This window comes from Athene noctua, chromosome 10, assembly GCF_965140245.1.
Source record: "Athene noctua chromosome 10, bAthNoc1.hap1.1, whole genome shotgun sequence".
In the NCBI taxonomy this organism is placed as follows: domain Eukaryota; kingdom Metazoa; phylum Chordata; class Aves; order Strigiformes; family Strigidae; genus Athene; species Athene noctua.
This window is the reverse complement of record NC_134046.1, coordinates 24,103,429-24,121,698: the sequence shown is the minus strand read 5'-3', so window position 1 is coordinate 24,121,698 and position 18,270 is coordinate 24,103,429. Positions and strand designations below refer to the sequence as shown.

Sequence of the window (18,270 nt, the reverse complement as noted above, 5' to 3'; positions counted from 1 at the left end):
CTCTGAAACATGAGGCTCTCACCAACGCAACCTTTCCAGATACATGAGGAGAAGCCCAACCCCAACTCCTGTTGAATGCTTGGGACACTTCAGTGGGATACTGAGCCTCCTGGGCCTCATCCTCCAGCTAGACAAAGCTGGTGTAAAGCCAGCAAGAAAAGAAGTCATGGATGAGGCTTAAATCAGCTCATTAACAGGGCTGAGGCGAAGCAGGGTGCTGTCCCCTGGGCAATCCAGAGCTGCTGGATGGCTGCACCCACCTCACGTGGGGCTGCCGGTTACTCACTCTGCAGAGCTGCGATCCCTACATCCAGATGGGAAAATATAGCAATGTATTCCCTCTGCAGTCCCTGACAACTCAGGGTGCCCTTTGGTGGATGAAGGATGACAAAGCCTATTTCAATGTATTTTCATGCCTGCTAAGGTAGCAAAAATTATCAGACAGCATCAAATTCTTGGTTTCCACATCCAAAGGAAACCCTTGCACTATGCTGCTGCAAATTCTTACATCCAAATCTGAAGCAGACAAACTCGGTTCATCTCTCTTTATGATACTGATCCTCTTATGTTTTCCCTCCCAGCACTTTCATCTGCCTTTTGAGCTGCTCAGCATAGTGAACCAGATGTAGCAAGATTTAGGAGTCAGCACTTAAACACTTGCCAACTCTTCTCTGAAATAGCAATCTGCCAGCCTGACACACTCCCTTGAGACGTGTGCTGCTTCCTGGGGGCTTCTATCAGGGACGTTACTGAGAGACTGCTGAGCCTTGTACAGTCCACTGACTGGTATCCACTGCTGTTGTTTCACGTGGGCACCAGCGATACAGCCAGGAGCAGTCTGAGCAGTGTCACGAAGGACCACAGAGCCCTGGGAGCGGGACTCCAGAGCACAGGTAGTTTTTTCATCCATCCTCCTGGTCAAGGGAAGGGGTTTGAAAGGGCAAGTCGAGTCTGGCAAATCAACAGTTGGTTACAGGACTGATGCCACATCCAGGTGTTTGGCTACTTAGACCATGGGACTTTGAGAAACATGGTCTACTGGGGGTGATGGGGCCCATCTGTCAGAGAAGGGGAAGAGCATCTCCAGCCATGGGCTGGCCAGGCTGGCAAAGAGGCTTTAAACTGAAGTTGCCAGCAGAGGGGAACCTCAATCCATCCCACTCCTACCAGTCTGGTGCCGGTGCCAGTAACAGATGCCCAGAGCCTGAAGAGAGGACACAGGGCAGCACGAGAGCACCTGAGAGCAGAACAGAGGAATTCCAGCCAGTAAGTCAGCTTCAGCAGAGGCCCAACCTAAATGCCTCTAATGTAAATGCACGTAGCATGGGGAATAAACAAGAGCTAGAACCTGCAGGGCTATGACCTTACTGCCACCACAGAGATGTGGGGGATGGCTCCTATGGCTGGAGTGTTGGAATGGAAGGGTACAGGCTCTTTAGGAAGGACAGGAAGGGGAGAGAAGGAGGGGGGTTACCCTCTGTGTCAGTGACGAGCTACATGCGTGGAGCTCTGCTGGGGATGGGTGAGGAGCCGACTGAGAGCTTATGGGTCAGGATTAAAGGGAAGGCAGGGACGGGGGACATTACTGGGGGGGTCTACTACAGGCCACCCAACTGGGAAGACAGAATGGATGCTCACCCTCTATAAACAGATAGCAGCAGCCTCACGTTCACAAGCCCCGGTCCTCACAGAGGACTTCAACCACTCCGCTGTCTTGGAGGGACAACACAGCAGGGCATAAGCAATCCAGGAGGCTCCTGGAAGGCACTGATGACCACTTCCTTCTCCAAGTGACAGAGGAGCCAATGAGGAGAGGTGCTGTGCTGGACCTTGTTCTCACCAACGAGGAGGGGCTGGTGGGGAATGTGAAGCTCAAGGGCAGCCTTGGCTCCAGGGACCACAAAATGGTGGAGTTCAAGAGCCTTAGGGCAGCGAGGAGGACACACAGCAAGTTGGCCACACGGGACTTCAGGAGAGCACCCTTTGGCCTCTTCAGCGATCTGCTTGGCAGAGTAACATGGGATAATCCCCTGGAGGGAAGAGAGGCCCCAAGAAAGCTGGTTGATGTTCAAGGATCACCTCCTCCAAGCTCAGGAGCGATGCATCCCAACAAATAGGAAGTCAAGTAAGAACTCCAGGAGGCTGCATGGATGAACAAGGAACTCCTGGACAAGCTCAAACACAAGAAGGAAGCCTACAGAGGGTGGATGCAAGGACAGGTAGCCTGGCAGGGATACAGAGAAACTGTCCAAGCAGACAGGGATCAGGTTAGGAAAGACAAAGCTCTGACAGAATTAAACTTGTCCAGGGACATCAAAGGCAACAAGAAATGCTTCTGTAGCTATGTCAGTGATAAAAGGAAGACTAGCAAAAATGTGGGCCCCCTCCGGAAGGAAACAGGAGATCTGCTTACCCAGGATACGGTGAAGGCTGAGGTACTTAACCACTTCTCTGCCTCAGTCTTCACTGGCAAGTGCTCCAACCACGCTGGCCAAGACACAGAAGGCAAAGGTAGGGACTGGGAGAATGAAGAACTGCCCATGTAGGAGAAGAGCATGTTTGGGACCGTCTAAGAAACCTCAAGGGGCACAAGTCCATGGGACTGATGAGATGCATCCACAGGTCCTGAGGCAACTGGCGAATGAAGTGGCTCGGCCACTATCCATCACATTTGAGAAGTCGTGGCAGTCCAGTGAAGTTCCCGCTGACTGGAAAAGGGGAAACATAACTCCCATCTTGAAAACAGGGAAAAAAAAGAAGACCCAGGCCAGTCAGTCTCACCTCTGTGCCCAGCAAGATCATGGAGGAGATCCTGCTGGAAACTCTGCTAGGGCACATGGAAAATAGGGAGGTGACTGGTGTCAGCCAACACGGCTTCTCTAAGGGCAAATTGTGCCTGATTAATGTGGCGGCCTTCTACGACTGAGTTACAGCACTGGTGGACAAGGGAAGAGCAACTGAGGTCACCTACGGGGACTGGTGCAAAGCATTTGACACTGTCCCACATGACATCTTTATCTCTAAACTGGAGACATGGATTTGACAGATGGACCACTCGGTGGGTAAGGAATAGGCTGGATGGTCGCACTAAAAGAATTGTGGTCAACAGTTTGATGGACAGCAGTGGTGAGTGGCGTCCTCAGGGGTCAGTGTTGAGACCAGCATTATTTAACATCTTTGTTGGTGACATGGTCAGTGAGGTCAAGGCACTCTCAGCAAGTTTGCTGACAACACCAAGCTGTGTGGTGTGGTCACACACTGGTGGGAAGGGATGTGCCATCCAGAGGGACCTGGACAGGCTGGAGAGGTGGGACCCTGTGAACCTCATGGAGTTCAATGTCAAATACAAGGTCCTGCTCATGGGTCAGGGCAATTCCAAGCACAAACACAGGCTGAGTGCATTGAGAGTAGCCCTGAAGTGAAGGACTTGGGGGTATTAGTGAATGAAAAACTGACTGTGAGCCAGCCATGTGCGCTCACAGCCCAGAAAGCCAACCATGTCCTGGTCTTCATCCAGAGCAGTGTGGGCAGCAGGGCGAGGGGGAGATTCTCCCCCTCTGCTCCACTCTCATCAGACCCCCCTGCAGGGCTGTGTCCAGCTCTGGGGGCACCAACAGCAGAAGGACACGGACCTGCTCCAGCGGGGCCAGAGGAGGCCACGGAGATGCTGGGGGGGCTGGAGCACCTCCCTGTGAGGACAGGCTGGGAGAGTTGGGGTTCAGCTGGAGAAGAGAAGGCTGCGGGGAGATCTTAGAGTGGCCTCCCAAAGGGCTACAGGAAAGATGGGGAGGGACTTTTTACAAGGGCATGTAGTGATAGGACAAGGAGTAATGGGTTTAAACTGAGAGAGGGCAGATTTAGATCAGATGTAAGGAAGAAATTCTTCCCTGTGAGGGGGGTGAGGTCCTGGCAGAGGTTGCCCAGAGCAGCTGTGGCTGCCCCCTCCCTGGAAGGGTTCAAGGCCAGGTTGGACGGGGCTTTGGGCAACCTGGGCTGGTGGAAGGTGTCCCTGCCCATGGTGGGGGTTGGAACTAGGTGATCTTTAAGGTCCCTTCCAACCCAAACCATTCTATGACTCTGATACTAGAAGGCTGCAAGCAATTTTAATCCACGTAAAATCCAAAGCTACGTATCATCCAAATTCTAGATTAGGGTTTGACAACAACATGTGCAATCCACTCCTATTTCAAGTATAAATAATGTGTAGGATTGGTGTAGAATTATTCTTATTCATGTCTTTTATGTTATTTTTTTAAGAGAGGATTTGTTCCAGTCACCGTATTGCCATCTCCATGATTGATTTGTTTTGCCAATTTACATCAAAGTCAGGTTATTCTCATCTGGATCTAGCAACAAGGGCAATACTGAGTATTTCTCTTTGTGTGGGAACAATTTAATGAGAAATAAGAACTAAATGAAAAATGAGGTATTTGATGAAGTCCCCAGTAAAGCAAGAACAGATGGGGTTTCTGTGCTTTATTAGTCTGTTTACCAACAGAATTGAAAAAATAGGTCACAACACTTCTGAAAAGTTAATAATAGTGTAACTTTTGAGAACAGGAAGGATCCGTTAAACCTAAAGCAAATTAGAAGCATTCATCTATTCATCTCCTGACCATTACTTTCATATCAAATTAAAAAAAAAGAAGTAATTTTATTTCTATTTCTATCTGTCTGTCTGTCTGTCTGTCTGTCTATCTATCTATCTATCTATCTATCTATCTGTGTTTCCACTACAGAGCACATCAGAATTATGTCTGTTCCCAATTAAAAACTACCCATGGAAGTGATGCCAACAGTTGCTTCTGTGACTAATTGTGTAGTGAATGGAGCTAATATTGCTGATGGTCTCCACTCTTTGTCATTCTAAAGAAGTTAATAAATAAATTACATATTTGCACAAAGCAGAGTTTGTGGCCTAATTTCTAAAACAAAGATCCTAAGGACAATAAAATTAAGAGGAATAACTTGAAATGAACTTTTCACCTGCACTTCAGCTGAGATTTTGAACGTATCAAATGTCATGGATCAGATAAACCCGACGGGCAGGTGGTCTCACCAGGATGCAACCAAAATCCACCACTCCAGAGAGCTGAGTCCTAGCACGCCATCCTCACCAGGTAGCGAGGGTTCCAGCCCTTGCTCTGCTTGCCTCCAAAGTCTGTTAGCGCTGCTTCTTGCATAATAAGCATTGGTATTCACAAAAAGAACAGAAGTAACTAGTTACACAATACTGCAGTCTTCTACAGATGGTCCTCAGCCTCCCCCATGCATCTCTACATCCACAGTCTCTGGAAAGGTTCAAATCCAAAGCAAGATGCGACTGTTACCCCAGGATCTGTCACCCCGTCTTTAGGGAAAGCCAGGCAAGAATTGGATGTCAGAAACGTAAAACAAGACAAATGAATCCATCAGGTCAACTCTGAATTTGAAATTTGAAGGTCAGGAATCTGCTTCTATGTAATTTTCCTTCTCTCCAGGGAATAGCAAAGACTAGGAGCATCCCCTCACCTTCCCTCCGCCGCCAGGCCTCCCTCTGTCCTCAGCCAGGTTGAGGCACATTCTTGCTGGTGGAAGTGTCCTTCATGAAACATCAGGCTGGTGAAGTCTGTACGTTTGTATTTTCAACTTTCATCATTATTTTTCCCCAGTGCTCATGAATAACCTCTCACTCGTTAAACCAGTGCAGCCAACTGTAATGTTTCTGCAGATGGTGCAAAGCAATACATGGGCTCCATTAACCAGACCCTGTACATTTTCCAATGGAAACTATGATGATCAGAAATGTTAAAATTCTCCCTTGTCTGTAGGTGAGATAAGAGATTATCTTGGACCAACGCTCAAAGCATTTTTCATCACCACAATAACTGCAAGAAAACAATCACCACAAGTGAAATAAAAGTTAAACAAATATGCTACAGAAGGCCAATGATTCTGGGAAATCCAGAGTTCAGCATCCAACTCAATATTTAGCACCTTGCTAACACAGGTCAGGCATCAAGAGGAAAACAGACAAGTTTTACTAGCAGTCTGTCTTTGGCAAGCCCTTCCCCGTGCTCGTATGAAGTCTGACATGAGACAGAACCAATAACCACTTATGAGAGCCAAACTATTTCAGCGCTCTCCCTTCTCACAGAGATGATGATGGGCATTTCCAGGGTCTGGAGGAGGATGCGGGTGCCCACTTGTAGGAACTTGAATTGGAAAACCTGACCCTTTTGTCTGAAAGGGGATGCTCTGACAGAATCGACTATCTTCCTTTTGTTCCCTTTAAAACGTAGAAAGAAGAAAAATGTCAAAACCATCTTGTCTGGCCTGTTCTAATACAAATACCTTATCAGCATTCATCCTGTCAATGGGCCCAAGAAAAGGGCTTGCTGTCAGAAAAGCTTCAGCTCCGTGGCTTTTCACCTACAAAATGGTTTAGCACCTCTAAGGATCTCTGCAAAACCCTTCGGCATTTTCTCTGTAGAGCAGACAGGTTTTTTTTACACCTAAGTGGATCAATTTTATATTTAACCAGAACACCATCTAGTAACAAATCCAACATTTTCTGGCTTCCCTTGATAAATATCATTTTGTTGCCAAAATTAAACATTTTAATAGACCTTTGGTAAACTGAGCAAGATTCATATTTTACTGTTTCATGCAGATGAGGAAACTAAAATAGAGAGAAACCAGCAGCAATGTTGTCCATTAAGCACTGGATCTACAGATTCAATATATAAATCACCAACGCTTCTGCTGACCCACAGTGGGCTGCACAGACGAGCAGGAGAGCTGGGCAGAACTAAGCTAAGAATCTTCAAAATTAAAGGATAAAGGACAGAAAATTATTATTTGAACACATCTGATGGAAAAATGAGTCTGAGTACGATGCCCCTGGCAACATCAGACATCTCCTGCTTTTAACATGGTTTTCAATCATCTGTTTAGTTTGCACCTCATTGAAAAGCTGGCCACTGGAGAAGCCAAAAGAAAACCTCACACCTATTTCCACAGGGAAAGCACGTATCTGTTCAGAGCCATAGATGGAGAAAGGATGAAGGATGCCCTACCGGACAGTTCGACAGGCTGCTGCTCGTGCCCTGCCACCTGCTCAGCCGCCCTTTGGGGACCCCTTCTGCAGGAGCCCCCCAGAAGGCGGGCAGCATCCCTGTGCATCTGTCGCCCGCACGCTGACACGCTCCCACTCCTCACCACTAACCCGGGTGCTACAGAGGTCAGCGTGTGGCTGGCCCCTGTGCAGCCAGCAACAGCTCCAGGCTATCTGCCTGCAGCAACTGCTTGGCCTGGTTTGTGTACAGCAGCGTGCAAACATGCTTGGGGTAATGAATGTTGCGATAAGAGCAGATGTCCCCTGATGATGTGATGATGCAGCTGGTGGCCTCTTGCTTCTGCGTGACATTTGCCAGGCTGAGCTCAACCTCTGTGGGTGGCAGAAATCCCTGCTGGTGGGGGGCAGTGAGATGAGCATCGCACCGATGCTGCCTTGACTGAAAAATGCTTGAGCAGGAAGGGTCCAGAGCTGGCCAAAAACTGCTTCAGGCACTAGGAAATTCACCCCCAACGTGAAATTTTAGGTGGACCAGAAATGCTTGATACTTGATGGCTACATGTTCATTTTTGGCCAAAAAGCCCCAAAACGTAGAAATTTCATTTGCACAAACCACTTATTTGTAAAGAATACAGAATCTTTTCAACCTTTTCTCTTTGAAACTACTTTCTTGTTTTAAAACAGACTATTGAATACAGGTCTGTTAGTTTTCTAGGGGAATTCCCAACCACCCTGTTCAACAAAACCAACCTGAATGATAGTGACCTTGCCTGCATTTGCTCCCCCTGGCTGGCCTGGTTTGGCTTCTGCAAGTCCTTTTTCCTTACCAACAGCAAACTGAAGCTGTTCCTGTACTTGGTTTGCTGTGTTAAGCTGCTAAATGCACACCACAGAGCTGTGACCCTGAAATGGCAACTGTCAGCAAGAATTTCTGTGAATAATTGATTTTTTTAGACACCAGTCTGAAAGAGTTAGCAATAGCATGCAATTTATTATGGTGATAGAAATCATTCATGGACTGAGAAACTAACAGCCTGATCTAAAAGCCTTTTCTGCAGTTTTATCACTTTTTATTTTACTTCTCTCCTTTTTTTTTTTTTTTGCTGCTGGGTTCAGCTTTGCTATTCCTGGGTTTCACCCATGACAGCAGAGGGGCATGCAGGCAGGAGCACGGCCATCGACACAAAACCAACCTGCAAAATTGCAACATGTGAAAGTCACGCAGCATCCTGCCAGAAACCATTCAAGCATGGCAATGATTAACAGTACGAGTCAATAAGCACATCTGCTTTTGGCCTCCCTGGCCATAGGAATTAGTGAAAGATGGCATGAAGATTGACAGGGATGCCAGTAAAAGGACGGGGAACCAGTCCATTGTGTTTACTTTTTCCCATTAAAAAAGTCAATGATTGCATTTGAGTTATATGCAGAACAGCAAGTCGCTTAAGTGAGCAGATCAAAGGACAGCAGCCCTATGCCCTTCGCTTTCTTGTACTGCACGTGTCTAAGGAACTAAGATCTTGCATCAGATAATTCAGCTAAATCATTGGCAACTTTTGGATGGCCAGAATACAAGGCAAAACTAGTCTCTGATTTGTATTTAAAATGAGTGAAAAACTTAGTCCCAGTCTGTATTTCTGTATTTATTAACAATAACGGGCCAAACACCAGAGCTCTCTCTTGCCTATGCAAAACTGTCACAGGCTTCATACGGCATCTCTTTTTAGAGCAAAGTAAAACCTGATGTCCAGTCCAGATGCCTCTTTTGACCCAACTAACTAGCAAAGGTATATAATTCTGCTCTTTTACATGAAGGCACAAATTTCTGCTCTCCTGAACAGGAGGAATCAAACAACAAAGCTTCTCCCTTGCACCTCCTTCAGCCACTTCAGCCCAAAACACTATTTCCCAGCCCACGCATGGACTCAGGTTTTTGTACATCATCCCTTCACGTCACCTAACCCAGCTTCTGTCCCCATTTTCACCCCTCCTCAAAATCACTCCCAACCGAAGACCCTCTGCTGAGGAGACTTGTACATGTGAGCAGCATTGTGTTTGGCTTTATTTCATCCCAGAAATAACAACTCAATAGTCGCTTCCAACTCTGTCAGAGGAAGAGCAAAGAGTTAACCCATTCTCTTCCCCTCCAAGTGTTTCTGCCAGCCACTGCTGCTGCAATTCATGCTGCCCCCCTGAGTAGCCTGGGAGGTGCTGGGCCAGAAAAACTTCTGCTGCCAAAACCTTCTACCTAAACCAGCTCAACCCCATCTCCAAGACCCTCCACAGATACAGGAATTAATTCATTTTGGTGAGCTTTCTGCAACTTCAGCATTTCTCACTGTCGTCATTTAAAACAAAACAAAATGCAAGAGAGGCAGACTTCCACCAAGACTGCAAAACGATCTTTCCGTCAATCTTTTGATCCACTGAGCTACTCAAAACTGCTCCTCAGAATAACACGCCTGCTTATCTGTGGCTGCATCTGAAAGACAGCGTGACAATAAAATGCCTAAATGAAAACTAGCAACTGTCCTACATGTTGGCTTGTCCCCATCAAATTATTGAAGGCAAGGCTCTGTAGTGCCAGGCACAGAAAAAGTCAGTGGCCAGTGGGCCTAAAAAAGCTAAGTAGTGCTAATTTCAACACAGTTAAAACTCTCTTTGTTGTAGAGTTACAGATGTGTGCTGGGAGGCTCCGCTTTCTCACGGGAAAGGTCCCAAGACCTCCTGGCTCTGCCACAGTGGGAACAGCCAAACTGGCAGCGTTTTGGCCCTTTAAAATCAACCACATTTCTGGTCACAACTAACCCAGAAAGTGCTGGATTATCTGTTGTCATTCGGGTGGTTTTGATTCAGTGTTTTGAGGCTGATTTCTGATTCTTGATATATCAATGGTTTGGGTCCAAAACATTAAGCTCACTTCATTCTCTAGCTGAAATTCAGAAGTCTAGACATAATTCATCTTTATAACCTAGGTAATTTAAGAGGAGCTAGGACAAAGTATTAGAGAATACCATAGGGAACAATCTTGTGCCATGGAGGACTGTGCCAGAAGACCTAATAACTCTTTTCCTCCTCTCTTTTGTACCGTTCTAGAGTTTTTTTGTGACAAGCACAAAAATCATTCTCTCAAAGCAGTTACAATGCCTGGTGCAAATGCCTAACCACTAAGATCAGCATCTTGCAGTACAGGAGATAAAATCAATTAGCTGAAATTCTACAACTGTCACTTCTTTTACCTTATTTAATAAAAGCTTTCACTTTGATCTCATGGGAGAAAAAGGAAGGAGAAATAACCCTGAAGAAATTACAAACCCATATATTCCAAGTTGTGTCACATCCTGCCCTGTGGAAATTAAAATTCAGGATCAATGTTTTCTTCCTCAGCCTAAAAACTGAGCTGTATCTCAGGATCACAAAAACAAGGTGAGAAACCTCCTTGCAGCCTTTCTGCAGAGCAGCAGTGCTCTTGGCTTTGAAGAACAACTTTGCTTTTGCTTTCCTGGAAGAGCAACTGTAAGTTCTCAGTGACATGATTTCACAGTTTCTGCACCAGTAAGGAAACTCACTTCAGTAAAAAAAAGTTGCTCACAAAAGAACAGGCACCTCAAGTCATGCCAAAGGTACATCCAGCCCGGTACCTACATCCCACCACAGCCACTAACAGTCATCCAGAGTATAACCAAGCAAATACATGGTGATATCTCTTCCATCCTCCAGCAAACTGCAGCTTGTGTCTGTCCTAAGCCAGAGATCGTGTCTCTTCTCTTAAATGGTGTCTGCTAGACAATTTCTTCCATGACATGGTCCGGAAGCGTCCTGCAGCATGTTCCACCTTGCCTTAGGCTGCCTCTCTGGTTCCCTGATTTGAGAAGGCAGAGGGACGAAGCAGAACCACAACTCCAGACAACAACCCAGCAGCAAGGGCCTTACTAACTTATAACCTGGCATAACGATTTTTTCTGTCGTGTTCTGTATTTCTTTCCTACATCCCCTTTGTCTGTGGCTGCGCTGATGCGTTTGCAGGTGCACCCATATGTTTATATGTGCTGCCCCGGCCTGAAAGAGCTACAGATTGCATTGAGGAATGAGGGAGGAATCACAGCAAAAAACAAGGTACCACCCTGGAAAAACAGAGGGCCAGAGCCCCCAGCTTCAGCAACACGAAGACTAAAAATAACTGATATGCCTTTGCTACTCCTTCCTCTCTCTCCTTTTACACACAAAGACCCCCCCCCAGTATAATTTGAGCAGCTTCAGAGGCAACAGCAACACAGTGGCATAGCAGCAGCTGGGCTGGCGACAGCACCCTGCTTCACGGCAATTCCTGCAGGGCAGGAAAGCGCTTGGGTCACCACAGACATGACCATTTCAGAATTTCAGAGGCTTTTCCAGATAATATAATGAGCCTGGCAAGAGATGGTCGATGCGTATCTGTCCACAGTAAGCCACCACAGAAAGGCAATAATACTGTAATGCTGTTGTGAGAGCAAAACAACACAGTATGGTATGGAACACATAAAAGCATCTGTATAATTTAAAAATGAGGCTGAATTGAAGAAGGCTTCTTCTCAGCATCAAGACATTTGCTGTGCTCTTCCTCCACCCCACGTTCCCACTCTGCACATTTGCCCTTCTGATACGCAGAATATATGAGCAGCACACTGACCTTCCCGAGGTGTAAATCAGGCTCCCACAGCTCCTTTTGCAAGTGCACTGCTGAACCTCCTCAAGTGCAGGGTGGTATCATTCTCCCTGCTCAAGGTGAGATGGAAGAGAAACCAGCCCTCAAAAAGCAGCCAAGACCAGGAGAAGCAGAGGGTGTTTGAATTTCACAGCTGTGTCTCAGGAAGCTGTAGGTCCCTCTAAGTGCTACAGGCATCAGGCTGTGCCAAGGAACTTCTCTAACTTCTCTCTATTCATGCGTTAATTCAAATGGAAATGTTGCCACATGTTTTTTCATCCTCTGCAAAAGGAACGTGCGAGGGATTTTGTCCGTACAAATATTTATTATTACCCTATTCCTCATAGCCTCAAATTTTACAAGGAGGGCACTCAATCAGAGCAGCCTGAAAAGTGATCCCCAGTAACAGCACCATACAGGGAAAGATACTGTATAACAGTTGTCATCACCTTTCTCTAGAGGTCACTTCTCCAGCAAATATTGCCGCATAAATAACACGGTCACATTTAAATTAAGTATTCTGAACAAGAGTTTAATTTAAAATGATACAAGTAGTCATAATTTTAGCTATCTAAGCCACTCGGATTTAACAGTAGCACATCCACCTAACTCAACACATTCATAGTAATAAATGGATATTCAACGGAGGTGAAATCTGCACAGATGGTGAAGGCCAAAACAAACCTCCATAAAGCAGCAGGGCAATGAGGGGAGGGGGGACGCGGGAGCATGACACCCAGCAAAGGTCTGGCAAAGCCCCCTGTGCTGCAAGCATCTCTGCTGGTGCTACAACAGTGCAGCATAGCCATGCCCTGACCCTGTGTACTCCCTTTTTACTCCAATTTAGCACCTTACCAAGAACTCCTGCTCCACAGTTTTGGTGTAGTTGGTTTGCAAAAACTGATGTTTGTTGTTCTGGCTGGAGACATGGCTGAGAGAAGTCAGGTTTGTAGATATAGGAGGGATTAACTGAGGGTAAATTTCCAGTCTTAACGCCAGATGTTTTTTTGTAGATACTGCATTTCTAGGGGTATTGCCACAGATCTACACAAGGCAAGATTAGCCTAGGCAGGAGCAGGAAGGCTGAGCGTAACATGGGACGTGCCACTTTTAAACCTCACCTTAACTGCGGGCAAACCCAGCCCCAGAAGACAATTTGACACAACAAATAAAGTAACCAAACACACACGATATTACAAAAGAACAAAGTCAATGATTAGTAACATTAGCATCAAACTAGAGCAACAAGGCCTACACTTGTGTTTCAGCTGTTAATTCTCTAAGTAGGTTTCCAAGAACTTGTTTTGCATTTTTAAAACGAACTGCTCTATTAAATTCAAATTAAATGCACAGCTAAGGACATTCGGTGGATGCAATTCAAAGCATCGCTACTCTGTTAGCCCAAACACATTTGCTCATTTCTATCAGAGCAACAAAATCAGGTCATTGATAACGTCTGTTAGAACCACAGGAGCAAACTGAAGTGCAGGATGGGTGGGGGCAGGCTGCGGAGGAGGAGGAGGAGGTCCCTGAGTTTCAGGAGCGCTCAGCCCCGCTCGCACCGAAGCCAGGGGAAGCCCCGCGTGCCCCCGCAGCCCGGGCGGGGGCAGGTGCCCCGCAGCCCCCCCGAGCTCCCGCAGGCTCCTGCCCCCGGCCCGGCTCCCTGGGGCTGGGACCGGGCGGCTCCCGCTGCCCCCGCCCGCGGCACTGGGGGCCCTGGCTCTGCCCCCCCCGCAGCCCCACGTCCCGCCGCGCCAGGGCCAGGCCCGCCGGCTGCTCCCGCTACCACCGCGTCCATCAGACCCGCTCGACTCGAAGAGGTTTTGAAAGCGTGTCAGGATCCGTGCGATCAAACCGAATAACAAAACCGAGGGGGAAGAGACAGGAAAGGAAGCACAGAAGCTCTGATCGGTTCCCATTCCACTCCTCAGTGCATTATCCTGCTCCGTGAAGACCCCGACATCCTCATTTTCTGCCCAGCCCGTTCACGCTCGCCCCGAGGTGGTTTCTGCCCGAGGATCAGCAGCCCCCAGCCGGCTCCGCACAAGTGCACTTGGCCTCCTGCTGGCCCAGCCCTCGCAGCTGGGAGCCGCTCGCCACCGCAGCACCCCCCGGTCACTCACGGGAGCCGACCCCAGACCCCGAGAGTGAACCCCTGTGCCTCCTAGTTAAGAGCAGTCAAGGCGCGGCGGAGGCCCGAGCCGCCTCCGGGCCAGGCCCCGCACCGCGGGACGCCCCGTGCGGGGCTGCTGCCTCGGGCCAGTACCGGCGCCCGGGGCGACCCGCCGGCGTGGCTCTGGGGAGGGGGCTGCGGGATGAGGCGCTGCTCCGACACCCATCCGGGGGGGGGCCCTCGCCCTGTCTGACCCCGCACCCCGGGGCCGGCACCGCAGCCTCTCCCCGCAGGAGCCGCCGTTCCCCGCACGCACCGGGATGGCAGCGCCGGCAGAGCCGTTCCCGTGCCGCCGGGGCCCCGCCGAGCCCCCTCCCGTGCCCGGGGAGGCGCCGGGACACTCGCCCTGGGGCGCTGGGTCCCTGAGAACTTCAGGGTGGGGGCGAGGTGCCCCCCCTGCCCGGCCGCAGGGATCGGCCCCGGAGCCGGCACAGAGGGTGCCGGCGGAGGGTTCCCTGCCGGGGGGGGGCGTCCCGCGCCCCTTCCCGGGGGACACGCGTCTCTGTCCAGGGAGTCCCGCATCCTGCCCCGGGTACTCCGCACCCCTCCGCGGGGGATTGGTCCCGCACTCTGCCCGGGGTGCAGCCCTGCCTCCCGCCGGCATCACCCCCCTCCCGGAGCGGCGCGGGAGGGAACTTGTGCGAGGATGCTGCGGGACCCTGCGGGGCGGGGGCCGCGCTCGTACCTGTGTATCCGCGGGGGCCGCCCCCGTCCCGCCCGGGCGCGGCGGTCCGCGGCACGTCCAGCCCCGGCGCCGTGACTGCCGGCATGGCCGCGCCGAGCCCCGCCGCGCCGAGCCACCGGCGCCGCCCGGCAGGTGCAGCCGCCGCCCGCCTCCGACCGCCCTCCGCCGCCGCCGGGGCCGGGCCGGGCCGGGGGGGGAGCCGCCGTCCCGCAGGAGCCGCCGCCGCGGCCCCTCCAGCCCGCTCCGGACGCCCGCCCCGCGGCCCCTCCGCCGGCACCCGCGGAGGGGAGGGCGGGGAGGAGGCAGGCGGGAGGCGGTGGCTACTCGGCGCTGGCGGGAGACGAGGCGCCGCCGGAGCGGCTCCCCAGCGCGCTGCGGCCCCGGGGCACCGGGCAGCGCCGTGCTGTGACACCCCCCGAGGGCCGGGGCCGCGCCCGCTGGCACCCGGGGCTCAGGCCCGTCCCCTCCCGACCCGCCTGGCTCCCCCGGAGCGGCCTGGCGGGGATGCGGCACTGCCCCGCGGCGCCGGGCAGGGGCTGCCTGCTCTCCACCCCCCGCCGCCTGCCCTGCCTCCTTCCCCCCCCGCCGCCTGCCCTGCCTGTGTCCCCCCGCCGCCTGCCCTGCCTGCCCCCCCGCTGCCTGCCCTGCCTGCCCCCCCGCCGCCTGCCCTGCCTGTGTCCCCCCGCTGCCTGCCCTGCCTGTGTCCCCCCGCCGCCTGCCCTGCCTGCCCCCCCGCTGCCTGCCCTGCCTGTGTCCCCGCTGCCTGCCCTGCCTGCCCCCCCGCTGCCTGCCCTGCCTGTGTCCCCGCTGCCTGCCCTGCCTGCCCCCCCGCCGCCTGCCCTGCCTCCTTCCCCCCCCGCCGCCTGCCCTGCCTGTGTCCCCCCGCCGCCTGCCCTGCCTGCCCCCCCGCTGCCTGCCCTGCCTGCCCCCCCGCCGCCTGCCCTGCCTGTGTCCCCCCGCTGCCTGCCCTGCCTGTGTCCCCCCGCCGCCTGCCCTGCCTGCCCCCCCGCTGCCTGCCCTGCCTGCCCCCCCGCTGCCTGCCCTGCCTGTGTCCCCCCGCCGCCTGCCCTGCCTGCCCCCCCGCTGCCTGCCCTGCCTGCGTCCCCCCGCTGCCTGCCCTGCCTGTGTCCCCGCTGCCTGCCCTGCCTGCCCCCCCACTGCCTGCCCTGCCTGTGTCCCCCGCTGCCTGCCCTGCCTGTGTCCCCCCGCCGCCTGCCCTGCCTGTGTCCCCCACTGCCTGCCCTGCCTGCCCCCCCGCTGCCCGCCGTCGTCCCCCAGTGCGGCCAGGCCGGTGCTCACAGCCGGGAGAGCCTCAGGTGGGGCGGACTGGGCTCGTGGGTCTGTTCTCACCCCAGACATGCTGCCACTGCTCACTGTGCCACTGTGTGCCAGGAGCTGCGTCTCTCATGTATGTGCAGTTTATGGTCTTCGAAGTTGTGTTTGTTTTCACTGGGATCTGAAACTGCACTCGCTGGGTAGTGCCGAGATCCATCCTCATCCCACCTGGAGCTGGAGGACACACAGCAGCACGCACAAGCTACTCTGTGAGACCCAGGCGTCTTGCACTCATCCTGTGTGCGATGCTGTGCGTCTCGCACCCCATCCGTATGCCCCACAGTCACTACCCGAGCAGCTTTACCTCGAACAAGTGAGTTTGGGTCTCAGCAGTGCTGGGTGAGATCATTGATTTGCTGACACTAGCAGTAGATTCAGAAAAGTGCTTCAGTGGTTTGCAGTGTGTGTCCAGGAAAAGCAAGAGGAGGAACAGCAGGCTCTTCGGAAGGAGCCCTGCTTGTTGGTGCTGAGCATATGGGCTGGGGCCCACACTAAGCACTGTGGCTATTAACACTCTGCTTGCTTTACCCTCTCATTATTTTTTTTCACATGGAATTACAAGAAAAAAAGTCCGCAGGACCATATTGGAGAGATGAAATTCCAAGATGCACCAAACCCAAACAGACTGAGAAAAAACTGCTAATCAATTGGAGTGGGATCGTACCCATGGGTAGTGGTGACACAGCTACTCTGTGCCACTGGACAAGCACTCTTTCCTGTGAGCTTATTTGGCAGGGAGTCCATAGAAATATGGCATATATAAAGGACTGCTATTTCCATCTCTACAACTCAAACACAATTTAAAAGTAGTATTTGGTCACATTATGGCAAAAGAACAGCATTTTTGAAAATACTTATGATTTAAGCCTGTATTTTCAGTAATGCTCAATACTCATAAATCTAATTTAAGTCAACAAGAAACTATAGCTCCTGCCATCAAGTCCTTTATGTCTGTGAAGCCAGAGGAATACCAAAGACAGATAAGTGATTTTTTTTCCTTAAGCCGTTGTTATTGCTATGACACAATTAAAACTGAACACAACTGTGTTGCAAGTCAAACTTTTTCTTACAGGCACTTACAGAAGCAGCTACAGAAGCAGCATCTGAATCCCACTCACTCATGACAACTTTTCGTTTTTCTCTGTAATGGGGGGCATAATCCAAGAGAAGTGGTTTTGCTTAGGCAGGCCCTGCAGTGCCACAGGCAAAGAGCAGCCCTGGTGCTGCCTTCAGGTAGGGAGCTCGTGTGGGGAAGCTGTGATAACTCATCTCTCTGGCTTCAGGGGGAGTGCTTGTGTGAGGAAGCTGTGGGGACTTAGTGCTTGTCATCAGTCGAAGTCTTGCTGATGGTTTGAATGGAGAAGGTGGCCAATTCCATTGACGAGATGCCAACAATCCTTATTTCAAATCCAGCTGTAATAACAGGGAATTTTGCCCAAGTAAGGTGCTGTCATCTGTCATCATCAACAACGGCAACATGATTTTGCTTTTAAAGCCACCCCTCCCATGCAAATATGCTTTGAATTTAGTAAAAAATTTCTCATCGGTATAGTGGGACAAACCCAAGAAAAAGAGAGAGAAGGAAGAGAACATCTTAAAACTGATGGAAGTTTCCATGCTGCAGCCCAGTTTTTCCCTGCTGAACCCCTTATTTCATCTTCAGCATCAGGGGAAGATGTGCAACCCCAACTAGACACTTGTTGCCTTTGCACAGGGATTGTTTAACTGTTGGATTTCACTAAGCTGCCCTAAGGCACTGTCTGTCTTCTAATCCCAGTTATTAGGGCTAGCTCAAATCATGCCAAGGGCACAAGACCGCTGAAGTGGGAGCCCCTATCCCGGTGCGCCTGCTTAGGCAGCAGCGGCAGGGGCAGGGACACACTCCCCAGGCCTGGCGGTGGCACCTTTCCAGTACTCCAGCAGCAGCAGCAAGCTGATCCCCGTCTCTCTCTCTCTCGCTGCAGCCAGCCCTGCTGCTACCTCCTCTTCACCCTGCTTCTCCCTTTGAGCTGCATCAGCCCCCAAACCCTAGGCAATACAACTTGGTTTTGCCCACATTGCTCAGACGCCTTGAGCAGCCCGGCTGCTTATTCAGTAACTCTTGGAAAGGACAGTCAGCCACAGGTTTCTGTTTGATCAGATAACACACACATAAGTGTTACTGGGGAACTTCTCCTTGGGTTCAGCAATTAGATTCCTGAAAGGAAAACAAAATCATTAGAAATGACAGTGAAATAATCTGTTGGGTTGCAGAAACTGTTCCTGTCCCCAGGATGCTCCTGAATCAGTGGTGTGATGCTGCCCAAAGGAGGCAGTTTTACTCTGCCCCCAGCTTC

At 51.2% G+C, this 18,270-nt stretch overlaps 1 protein-coding gene across 1 annotated transcript in view; it reads right to left on the bottom strand.

Moving 5' to 3' along the window:
- Nucleotides 1-15,121, bottom strand: part of SUSD3 (sushi domain containing 3) — a 36,678-nt gene extending 21,557 nt beyond the window's left edge. The window contains exon 1 of the mRNA XM_074914269.1: nt 14,600-15,121. Coding sequence (XP_074770370.1) covers nt 14,600-14,684 — 85 coding nt within the window. The 5' untranslated portion in view covers nt 14,685-15,121. The remainder of the gene's footprint in view (nt 1-14,599) is intronic.
- Nucleotides 15,122-18,270: the final 3,149 nt, after the last annotated feature.